Source organism: Trachinotus anak, unplaced genomic scaffold, assembly GCF_046630095.1.
Source record: "Trachinotus anak isolate AG129_WGS33_773 ecotype Australia unplaced genomic scaffold, CSIRO_AGI_Tana_v1 ptg000024l, whole genome shotgun sequence".
Lineage (NCBI taxonomy): Eukaryota > Metazoa > Chordata > Actinopteri > Carangiformes > Carangidae > Trachinotus > Trachinotus anak.
In genome coordinates this window covers 11,012,140-11,024,671 of record NW_027273875.1, presented here as the reverse complement: position 1 = coordinate 11,024,671, position 12,532 = coordinate 11,012,140, and the positions used below count along the sequence as shown (strand labels likewise).

Here is a 12,532-nt window from a genome sequence, read left to right as displayed (position 1 = left end):
TTTCAGCCTCAATGCAGGTCTGTGGCATCCTTTCTGAGAGTTCAAAGGTCACTCTTTGATTGTGACACACATGGCTTCTTGTATTTCCTGGGACTGTCAATCTATGGCATCAGCAGCATGAATGGTTTACTGAGGATGGCCTCTATTACATACATTGCTTCTGAGAAACAGTGGATCTTCTGAAATCAAACACATCTATTAACTTCACAAATATACTGGATATGTCCACACTTGGTCTGGTGTAACTTTGGTGTAATAACAATTAGATTTTTAGTAGAACTTGGTTCAAATTTTCTCACTGTGCCAATGAGACAGATTTACAACACCACAGACCACCCACAGTTACGGGAGTAAAAACAGTAGGAAACCTGGTTGTAATCCTCACAGGCCACCTGCACCTCATTTTGTAAAAGTGACCTTCTGTACATCATATAATGAAAATGTAATATCATATAATGCAATATAATGATGGCATATAAATAATGAGTATCTATTAATAACAACAGTATATGATGACACCGACTTAATAAGAGCTCATACACTGTAAAATCTACAGAATTTACTCATGAATGTATCAAGAGATTGGTTTATTTAAGGTCCTAGCAAGCAATTATTGGCTTTAGTAATTATAACTCTCACAGTAAGCATGAAAGTTTTCATGACTGGCATTTTCTGATCTTTAGGTGTTGAGATTTGCCTTCTCACCTCCTGCCTTGGACCTCATCTCCTTGTCTCATGTACCTCTGTGCAGCTCAAAGAGCATGTAGCACATCTTATGTAACACATCTTTTTTTCACCTCCTTCTAAAAGTTCTTCTTCTTTTAAGTTTTTTGGAAGTTGCATCGATTTGGTGCATTACCACCACCAACTGGGATAGAGTGTGGATTGCTCCACTGCTCCTCCTGCCCACAGTAATCACATTTGCGTGTATTGTGTATCTGATTTTGAAAAGTGTGCTGTTCAATCCTGTGTCCACATCTGATTCTTGATATTCTTGTTTCAACTCTTCTGTTCCTTCCTGCATACCTAACCTCTCCCACTTTCCTTTGAATTTTGTAATACCATCTTCTTTTTCTCTCCTCCTCCCATTGCTTTTGCCACCTTTCCTCCAGTTTCTGCTTAATGATGCCCTTTATTTCGGTTTTGCTTAATTTAACTGTTAAATCTATGCAATTATGTCTTGGATGTGGCTTTGCCACCTTGCCTGCCATTTAATTCCCTGTAATGCCAATGTGTGCTGGTATCCATAAAAATGTCACTGTAAGCCCCATTATTTGAATTCTGTATGTTTGTTGCACTTCTATCTTATATATCTGCTCTGCTTTCTGAATGACTGAACTGTAAGCTGGTGAGTGATGAACTTGAATCAGAATAAATGATTGCTTTCAACGGTCTTGTTTCTACAATCCACTGTGCTGCTAATAATATCACAAGTAACTCTCCTGTATACACTCAAACTCCATCACTGATCGTTTTTCCTATTTTATTTTAAAATTGTTATTCGTACTTCATTAGATGAGCTCTTTGATGCATCTGTGTATATCTGGATGTAACTATGGTAACTGTCAATGTCGGCTTGTATGGTACATAGATTATGAATAAACTTATCTCTGTTCTTCTTTTCTAGCAATGTGAAATCTACTGTGGCATCTGAAAGTATCCATGGTGGTAGTGCTGACAATGGTACTGTTGGGCTGATGTTTAATTGATCTAATTTAGGTTCTGATGCTTTATGATTTATTGCACCTAATGTTTTTTGTTTCCCTCCTCTCCTTTTCCCAGCAAGGTTTTAATGTATCGTGTGTTGGATGATCTTGATTATGACCCTGTAAATTGATTCAGTAACTCAGTGACATCTGTAATCTTCTTACTTCTGAAGGCATTTCTCCCATTTCCACTTGTAGCACTGTTGTTGGGGTTGTTTTAAGTGCATCTGTGCATAATCTCAAACCTTGATAACGTAGATGATCAAATTTTTTGCTTGCTGCTGATCCATAAACCACACAACAATTAACTGATCTAATTAAACCATTGTATAAAGCCCCTAATGCAGTTCTGTCTGCCCCCCATTCACTTCCAACTAAACACCTCATTACATTTAGTACTTTCTTATATTTGTCCACTAATTTCTGAACATGTACACTCCATGTCATTTCCTCATCAGACCATAGGCCTAAAAACTTTGTGTTTCCTGATTGTATAATGTTAGTTTTACCTAACTATCAGTTCTTTTTCTTGTAAAAAACATTGTCTGTTTTATTAGCTGCAAATTTTAAACCCTATATATATGACCCTACATATATGACCCTATGTAATAGCCCCTTGTAGTTTCTTTACATTCCTTCCCCTCTTCTCCAAATTGCCCCATCATCTGCAAACAGTTTTCAACAATTTTCAACAATTTTCCTTGAATGTTTTTTCCCCAACTCTAACTTGTATCAGTCTTCCTCTCAAAAAGTCCTTAATCCATTGATATATTCTACCCTTGATACCTGATTTAGATCCATTAATTCTATTGGATCTTACATGGATTGTAAAAGTTAACAACTTTGATATTTCCCTCTCTTGTCCAAACTTCAGTTACTAAATATTCCAACTCTGTTCCTTTCCCCCAAATTCTGTATTGCATCCCTTGCTTCACAAATATTACACACCCTCCTCCACTGCCCTCCCCCCATCTCCTGATTCTATCATAGCCTTTAATAACATCTGATCCTTTTGAAGATCTTTAATGAATCCTTTAAACTCTTGGCCATTTGCTATTAAACTTCTTGCATTCCATTGTATAATAATCAATTTGTTGTCCTATTCCCTGAGTTTCCAGGCTTTCCAACTGTCTCAAGTCTTTTATTGATAGGCTCCCAGGATGTGTCTTTTATACCCAAAAACTTTTCTGCTCTCTTCACTTGTCCAATTTCCACAGTCCTCTTCCTGACTTCACAGCCACCATATGTTACCCTGTGATGTCCACCACAGTTACAACATTTTTCCTGCACATTTTCTCCACAGTCTTCAGCTCTATGCTCACTTCCACATTTGCAGCACTTGTGCTTTCCTTTACAAACTGCTGCAATATGTCCATACCCCTGGCATTTGTAACAGGGAAGTGGGCGAGGAATATAGGGCCTAACTGGGAAGCTCATACATCCAATTTGAACTTTTTCTGAAAGCGCACACTCCTGAAACTCCAGGACCACAGACAAGCTATCAATCAGTTCAATGTTAATAGTTTTCAACAATGTCTTTTTCCTGCTAACCTCACCTCCATTAATACTCTGTTGTTAATACTTCCAAATCCTCATTAACAGGAATACCTGTTATCGCTCCCCCTGTCGCTCGACTCTCTCCCAGAATCCGTCTTTCACTTATTATTTTTTTTAAGCAAATGCTTTCATAATGTAAAGCTTTGTTTTTCTGTTATTCCGTTTTACATTGTTATTAACAAGTGTCCACCTCTCCAAGCTTTTATTGCCTAGACAGTGCTATCAGATTCTAGACTGATATGCTCATCTTCCTTCCTGAATTTTAGGACTATTTTAAAATCGTCCCTCACCTTTTTGTCAACAGCTCTCCTGTCTTCATCTGAACTGATCTCTTGCCAGCCTCTTTTACTGCCTTGACTTACTTCATCTCATCTGTTTTGCCCCTGTCCTCATCCTCTCCTACTAGAAACTGGTGTCCAGTCATCGAACCCCATATCATCCCCCTCTTCCTCCACCTGTTTCCATCCTGATCCAGTCACAAACCAGTTTATACCACCCGCCAAGTCCAAAATCCAAAAATAATCGTCAAAAGTCAAAAATATCAACGTTGTTTTGAATCAACCCGCGTGTTATGTCACGTCCGCCCCGCTCTCTTTCTAGAAGTTTCCGCTGTGGGACTATATATTGTCCTTCAAAACACCCTCTCGGGTGAAACGTAAATCTGAACGTTGATTACGGATTTCATCTGTCTATACCTGGCAACCTCCGTGTTGTTCAGAGGGAGGCGCTAGACCGCAGTAGTTTCTGGAAGGAACCTCATGCTTGCACCATGGAGAAAGTGAGTGTCCAGCAACTCTCTACAATTATTACTTTCATAACATAAATATTTAAATAAAACCGACGTGTTTCTCTGAGTTATTTTAATTTTAAGTCTCGGTATGGTATAAATTTGAAGGTTAGTGTATTTAGCCACCTCTTTACACGGGGACCTACATGTTTGCTAATATCAGACCTCTAGCTAGCTCGTTAGCTTAGCGTCAATCCGGTAGTAATGTGTTTTAGCAGTGTGGCTGATGTTGTGTGATTGTGCTTGATGATGTTACCTAACTCAAAATATTGTAACAGCGCAGTGGAGAGTAGTTATCTAAACTTTAGATTTTAAGAGGTACAAACTTAGGGAGGGTAAGAGTTTGTCATTTGTGCACGGTTGTGGCCAATTTACGGTAGCATTCGACAAGGTTAGCTAACTGTTAAGCTAACGTGTAGGACTTGAATTTGTCACAGCTGAAGAACCACTGAAGGTTTTCTTGCCTCTGTAGCTAGAGCCTCGATACAACTAATCAGGTCGCTAACCCCTAGCAACTCACCGGCATGATACCACTGACAAGTAATCCCTGAATTAGCAGACCACCATTTAATGGCTATAAATAGCTGACAGTGTGAACGCTATCATTAGCAAAGCGGACAAACGAGAGCCGTAATTGCGTCCTTTTTATTAAAATGTTGTGTCAGGAGACCGACAGCTTAAACTGCGGCAGTCAGTCAGTAGCACATGCTGCAGGAGTATTTTTGGATCGGCTTCCGCGGTGTCCTCAGTAGCTTGCACTCAGACCGGAGGATCATTCCGGACACACACGGATCCGCTGTCATGGCTACAGCCGCATTTTGTCGTCAACTGCCGCGTCCTCTCGAATGTTCTGCGATTGGCCAGTTCACGTGTTTTGAGGATTCGTTGAATTCTGAGACGGAGCCTCTGCTTTATCAAAAACATCATCCCCATGCCGAGCTGGACAGTCATCATAAAGTCACTGGCAGGGTCACAGCCATTACTGCTGTGCACCTTTCAGGTCAAAAGAGGGCATTATCTGTTTATGATAATGCTGGTGCAGTGAGGAATTTATATTTTAACATGGTCAATTTATTAAATAAGTAATAGAGGAGATTATAGATTAGAGAGGTTATCTCGGTCTTTAGTAAATAAAATTTAAAAAAGTGGAGTAAGACTTCATGCACACTCACCATGTGTCCACCTCTGACACTTCTGCGAAATGTTTATAGCCCAGGGGTCTAGAGCTAGTTTGACAAAATTAGAGGAGGTGAGAGCTCCTTGTGTCTTATATTACTGGTTAGATTTATTCAAATATTGTATCAAAAGACTAAAACTAATCTCCATCAAATCACAATTTTAACAAGTCATCAAATATCAATATTCAAATATCTCACATTTTGTACCAAAAACAACTGAAGGTCACATCAGCTGTCACATCAGTGTCAAATTGTGTGTCAAAAATCAGAGTAATGACTCAGTCAAACCTGAACACACAGACATGATAACACCATTGCAAATAAATGTCCATAAATCTGTTTATAAAGCAGAGGAAAAACAAGCTCCTTAGTAAGTAATAGTTGTCGGTACATCCAATGGTACACAACAAACAGGAACCTAAAATAGCTAATTCGATTTGCTTAATTTTCTAAAACGTAAACAAACATGCGCCAAAAACAAGGGGCTCAAGTTGAAGCCCACAGTTTAACTCACTCTATCCATGGCAACATATTTCCTGTTTGTTGGAAAGGTTTAGTTTATATCTGTTCTGTTATCCAGAAGAGTTGCTATCACTGCATGTCAACAAACAAACTTGGCAATGCAACTCATTTGACTGACAACTAACAAATAATTATTTGGTGTTGAAGAGGGATATATCTGTATTTGATTTAGATGCATTTGGAGCAGATTTACTCATTGCTCAAAGTTTGTACTATATTTTTATTCTCTGAACCTTTGGGTGAGCTTTTCTAAAACAGGGGGTGAGCTATTGGTAGCTTGCGAACCACCTGTTGGAGACCCCTGTTATTGTCTTATTTTCTACAGATTAGACTCAGTTTTCATTTTTGTAATATTAGTAATGTATTGGTTTTTGGTTATGGACTATATGTGCGTCCCTGGTGTCTAAAAGTGTGTTTGGATTTCATGATACACCAATGACCTCATCTAAAAGAAAGCATCTTCATCACCAGCCAGACCTCATTGAGCTATCTGTTCTTATTCATCAATTGCTTGATTAAATCTGAGAACTTCATTAAATCAGTCTTTGCTTGGGCTTTTCAGATTATGTTTTGTTTTAGTGTCTTCTCAGAATATCATTGAACACAGTCCTGGTTTTGTGACTAATTTCACTGATTTATTATAATATCACAATTGCAGCTGTTTGGGTGATGGAGCAAAGAATTGTAAAATATACAGAAATTGTACAAATATATATATATATATATATATATATATATATATATATATATAAAATATATTTAACCAATACTAGTCAAATAACTATTAGTATTTACTGAAAATTCATATTAACCACTGGACTGGTTATCATAATCCCAGCCTACAGCATCACAGGGGATTGTAATGTTGCTATGGTCTGCCTTTTATGTTTTCAAATGTTTAACGTGTTCAGATTGGATTACGTTTGGTGACTGCGGAGGGAAAACTATGCCAGGCAACACGCCTTGTTCAGCTGGGTGGTTGTCTATTTCTTTTCTCAGTTCTGCCAGCGACGGCTGCAAAAGATGTGTTCTCTCTAGTTAGATCTGTATTGGGGATTGTGTGCATGTGCATTTGTGTAGGAGTGATAGAAAATTTAAAGCAGGAGAGCTGTAGTATTGAGAATTTGTCTCTCTGTGCTTCATTGATTTTATCTTCCTGTCTCATAGGTTTCAGCATTGAAAGACCAGGGCAACAAGGCTCTGAGTGCAGGAAATATTGATGAGGCCGTTCGGTGCTACACCGAAGCCTTGGCTCTCGACCCTTCAAACCATGTCCTCTTCAGTAACCGCTCAGCTGCCTATGCTAAGAAAGGAAATTATGAGAATGCTCTCCAGGATGCCTGTCAGACCATCAAGATAAAGCCTGACTGGGGCAAGGTGAGACAATGTTTTATTATTGCCATTATTCTGTTGACAGCACGTGAAGTAATTAAAATAGAGAAGGCAATCTGTAATCTCTCTGTTTTGATCAACCAGGGCTACTCCCGCAAAGCTGCAGCTTTGGAGTTTCTTGGCCGATTGGAGGACGCTAAAGCAACTTACCATGAGGGGCTCCGGCAAGAGCCAAGTAATCAGCAGCTAAAAGAGGGTTTACAGAACATTGAGGCCCGGCTTGCAGGTAGATACTCTAGAATTTGTGATGTCTTTCATTCTACAGAAAGCATTGTGATTTGGAAATAGTAGGTCTCATTTTTTCCTCTACGTGGGTAGAGCCTCTAGAGATGGCTGCTGACAGGATCAAAGCAAGATCACATTGTGCTCAAGCTTTCAAAAGAGGAGTAGGCAGTCCACTTGGGTTTTGAGTGTTGTGATTCATTCAGTGGACAGGTAGTAGGGATTACAGAGGAGAGAAAGCTCTGGTAAATGTAATCCTGGACCAGTGCAGAATGGGTGGGCATTCTGAAGATTTATTTGTGACCACATAAATTGCGCTAATAACATACATTCTTGCTTCACCAGAGAAAACAATGATGAACCCCTTCGCCATGCCCAACTTGTATCAGAAGCTGGAGAATGATCCGCGCACCCGAGAGTTATTGTCAGATCCCAGCTACAAAGAATTGCTGGAGCAGCTCAGGAACAAACCATCGGAGCTTGGCACGTAAGTGCACTGTCAAAAATTTGTCAAGTTATTTTCTGTTATAAGACTAAAGAATTATGTCTTGAGGCTAGAATGAAAACAAAAAAGATAAGGTCAGAGGTAGCTACTTTGATTAAAAAGATGTGTGTGTGTATATATATATATATATATATATATATATATGTATATATATATAAATCAGAATAAAAAATCTCAAGTTTATTTGGAAAACATGTATAAGAACTGGATAAGAAATGCATGTGTGACTGTTTTGCAGGAAACTGCAGGATCCCAGAGTGATGACCACACTCTCTGTGCTGCTGGGACTGAACCTCTCTGAGATGGAGGAAGAAGAGGAGCCCACCCCCCCTCCTCCCCCGAAACCCAAAGAGACTCAGCCACCTCCACCCAAAGAGGAAGACCTTCCTGAAAACAAGAGAAAGGTAAATCATTTTTAATAAGTTTTCATCCATTTTGCCTTCTGCAATAAATCACTGTTCTCAGTTTTGCTTATGCACAAATTTTTTTTTAAATAGGCCTTGAAGGAAAAAGAACTTGGGAATGCTGCATATAAGAACAAGGACTTTGAAATGGCACTGAAACACTATGAAGAAGCAATCAAACATGACCCCACCAACATGACCTACATTTCTAATCAAGCAGGTACATATTCTTACATGCTGGAAAACAATTGCTAGTCTCACACATTTCGAGGTAACTAACCCAAAAAAAATGTAAAATGAACAGATGTGTGATTCATATACAGTATGTAGAATTAATTTGGGGTTTCTACCCAGAATCTCCCTCGTCAGCCTTTGTGATTTGTTGTGATTGTAAAACAGTAGTTACAGAATTTTAACTCTTGGATGTATGAGTTCCTGCCACTACAATTAAATCCTTAATTTGTAAAAAATTTGGAAAAAATGTGGGCACCCACAACATGTTTTTAAAATGCAAATTGATTTGGGTATAAAAGCTGATGAGTGCATAAATAAATATGCATTTCATGTAATCTGAAATACTGACCTGACAGTCTTTTCTGACAACAGTAAGTTTTAATTCATACTTAAAATGTTAAATGTATACTCTTTGTTATCCCTTCAGCTGTGTACTTCGAAAAGGGAGAGTTTGAGAAGTGCCGAGAGCTGTGTGAAAAGGCCATTGATGTTGGCAGAGAGAACCGAGAAGACTACAGACAAATTGCAAAGTGAGTTCTTAATGATTACATAATTTCCAAATGGTTCCAAAGTTGTCTTTCTTTTTTCTGTTGAGCTCAAGTAATCTACATATCTCCTGCCCCCACAAGCTCAGGGAAAGACTGAGATGTTTTTGGACTTATTGGACTAAGAACAAATGTTGAGGCCAGTACCAGACGTCAGACAGGTGTGTGGGGGGTAGGGGTTTGCCAAAGCTTTTTGACCAGCTGACAAGCACTTCTGAAGAAGTATACTGGCCATTTGTCAACATTTGGTGAGTGATGTCAGCTGTGGTAGATAGGAACCACTAGATGGCAGTGTTGCTTTTCACTACAAATCTGCCAAATCTGATGTGGTGATGTTGAATTAGGACACAAATTACCTGTCTATTCAACTAGAGTCTTGGTCAGAAGTACAAAGGTGGTTGTGTGTCTATGATATGTGTTATTTTTTTCCATAAATATAATCAAATCTCACTAAAATGTTATTTCCTTAAGTGAAGGGATTTCCTGTTCTGAGTTGTTGGCTTTTTTGAGCAAATGAAAACTATTTCAGATCATCTGATGTTATGTTTATCATTACCATTTGTTATTGTCCTCCTACTCTGTTTTAGGGCCTTGGCTAGGATTGGCAACTCATACTTCAAGCAGGAAAAATACAAAGAAGCAGTTCAGTATTTCAACAAGAGTTTGACGGAGCATCGTACCCCTGATGTCTTGAAGAAGTGTCAGCAGGTGCAGTGCAAGATGATATTCCCAATTTCAATTACAGTATTCTTTTAATCCAGATTTTTCGTTTTTTTTTCTTTAAGTGTGTATGTTAGACCTGCATGTGAACAGTTATGTGTGCATGTCACTCACACCTTGTGATACTCTTAATTGCTTCTACAGGCAGAGAAGATATTGAAGGAGCAGGAAAAACTAGCTTACATCAACCCAGATTTAGCCCTGGAAGAGAAGAACAAGGGCAACGACGCCTTCCAGAAAGGTGCGTGTAATAGTTGTAGCCCATGATGGTAGATTGTCATCTAAATCTTTGAAGTTGTAAGAAACTGAACTTATCTTTTCCTCCCCACAGGAGACTACCCCTTAGCCATGAAACATTACACCGAGGCCATCAAGAGAAACCCCAATGATGCCAAACTCTTCAGTAACAGAGCTGCCTGCTACACAAAGCTGTTGGAGTTTCAACTTGCCCTGAAGGTACTGTTCTTCCTTACCTAGCACCTCCATAAATCAGTTTATGAGATTCTAACCTTACAAAAAACAATGCCTTTTTATTTCATTGCATTTTAAAACTGACCCTCATGATCTTTTTTTTTCTTGTCAGGATTGTGAAGAGTGCATCAAACTTGAACCCACCTTCAGTGAGTAGGAAACTTTTAATCGCTTACATTTTAAGTTATGGTATAAAACATAATTTTATTTATCACTTCTGCCCACAGTAAAAGGCTACACACGTAAAGGAGCTGCTTTGGAGGCTATGAAAGATTATTCTAAAGCCATGGATGCATACCAGAAGGCTCTGGAGCTTGACTCTTCCTCAAAGGTATTTTACAGTTTACTCCAGTGTTCAGAGAAATCTAGAAATGAGAGGACAACTCTGCAAAATCCAAGGCATTTCAAAGTTTCCATATACAGTGAGGTCCAAAAGTCTGAGACCACTTTCCCACTGTATGATTTCGGTCTTTTTTTAGTTTTCAGTAACTAACATAATCACTGCAAATAAAACCACAGTTGTATTTCAGACTTTACTGCAAAGTACTGTAAATTTTTTTTGACTTTTTCTAAAAGTAATAATCAAAAATTGTTTAATAATTCATCACATTTCTGAAAGTAACAGGTTATGTGCAGAGGTGGACAAGTACACAAATCTACTAACTCAAGTCAAAGCTCAGATATGTCTGCTCAAATATTACTCCAATACAAGTGGAAGTTGTTCAATCAAACTTCTACATTTTCTTTTTTTTAACTTACTTACTAACTTACTTACTGACTTACTCTTTTTTTGTATGTCAGCACATTGTTGTATAGGTCCACAGTCATTTATGGAACCTAATGACTCTGGATTTACCAACTGAATGCACTGATCTACTATGTAACCTGTAGAGTAAAAAAGCTTGTAGAATATGCTTCAAAGCCCACAGAAATGGTCATTCAGATTAGGCCATGGTGCTCAGGTGAAGAATCATCATTGCCTCATCATTATCTAATGTAGCCGTCATTAAACCACTAACAACTTCAGCCTGAACAGTTCAAAGAGAGTAGGAGTTGACTTTGATTGTTTTTTCTCCTGTGACTGGTGTGAATGGTCCATCACAACTTAGAAAAATAATTCAAATGATAATAAAAAACAATTCCAGAGACTAAAAGCTTTAGTTCAAAGTAATAATGTAGTGGAGTCAATTGTACAATATTTGTCTTTTAAGTGTAGTGGAGTAAAAGTCATACGTTTCCAAAAAAAAAAAACCCCAAAAACTTTAAAACTTGTACAGATATTCAAAAAAATATACTGAAGGACAGGACTCAATTAAATGTACTTTGTTACTGTCCCCTGGTTATGTGTTATACATTTTTTCCAGTAATCACACCGTCACTGCTCAACTTACATATGGTGACATCTTTGATTGCATGCTATTGATACACAGAGCATGTTCTGTTGTGACATGGTAGTTATGTATCAGTATCAGTGATATCATCAGGGGGAGGGTGATCATCAAAGTAAAATACTGAGCAGTATGACATTGTGAGATACTTTGTGTGGATAGTGGAAGTCTTCACCATATTTGCCAGGTAATGATTAATTGGCTTTTCTACATCATTGTCTTCTTGACCTACAGGAAGCCACAGAAGGCATGCAGCGCTGTATGGTCAGTCAGGCCATGAGAAATGACAGCCCTGAGGAAGTGAAGAAAAGGGCCATGGCTGATCCCGAGGTGCAGCAGATTATGAGTGACCCAGCCATGCGCATGATCCTTGAGCAAATGCAGAAGGATCCTCAGGCGCTTAGCGAGTAAGTTTACTGACTTTTGTGTGTGTTTCTGTCTTTGCCTTCAGTCGGTATTGTGCAATAAGCACTGATCCACAGAAATACATGAAGAATTTACTCTGTTTTTATTTGTTCATTCCACAGCCACTTAAAGAATCCAGTTATTGCTCAGAAGATTCAGAAACTCATTGATGTCGGACTGATAGCCATTCGCTGATGAGAGACAGATGTGTGAAGAAACTCCCAAGACTGCAGTGGAACAACATGCAAAACCCTCCAAAATTTTACATCCTCTTCTCTTGCCTTCAAATTCAAAATGATATTGTTCTTAGTCTCACAGAGACTTTGTGTGTATGTTATGTTTTTTTTAAATTTCACAACTTTTACATTATGTCTAAGAAAGCATCTTGTTGTCACCTGGGGAAACTTCAGGACTCCAGAAATGTTTCTCTGAAAAATCTGGATTCACTTGTACAGATGCTTAATACATCTTAAAATAAACATCACAATGCAGTGCA

The 12,532-nt window shown here is 38.5% G+C and overlaps 1 protein-coding gene across 1 annotated transcript; it reads left to right on the top strand.

Annotated features, from left to right (window-relative positions):
• Positions 1-3,893: 3,893 nt before the first annotated feature.
• stip1 (stress-induced phosphoprotein 1) lies at positions 3,894-12,532 on the top strand. Its single transcript, XM_071460758.1, has 14 exons — positions 3,894-4,041; positions 6,918-7,127; positions 7,227-7,368; positions 7,710-7,851; positions 8,108-8,273; positions 8,367-8,493; positions 8,935-9,037; positions 9,640-9,760; positions 9,917-10,013; positions 10,104-10,228; positions 10,356-10,392; positions 10,471-10,574; positions 11,866-12,038; positions 12,159-12,532. The coding sequence occupies exons 1-14, from the start codon at positions 4,033-4,035 to the stop codon at positions 12,229-12,231; spliced, it is 1,629 nt and encodes a 542-aa protein (XP_071316859.1). The 5' UTR covers positions 3,894-4,032; the 3' UTR covers positions 12,232-12,532.

What these genes read in the sequence shown, in the direction of transcription:
- stip1 (XM_071460758.1), top strand. An exon ending in TTCCTGAAAACAAGAGAAAG is followed by an intron (nt 8,274 to 8,366) that starts GTAAATCATTTT and finishes TTTTTTAAATAG; the next exon opens with GCCTTGAAGGAAAAAGAACT. An exon ending in CAACGACGCCTTCCAGAAAG is followed by an intron (nt 10,014 to 10,103) that starts GTGCGTGTAATA and finishes TCCTCCCCACAG; the next exon opens with GAGACTACCCCTTAGCCATG.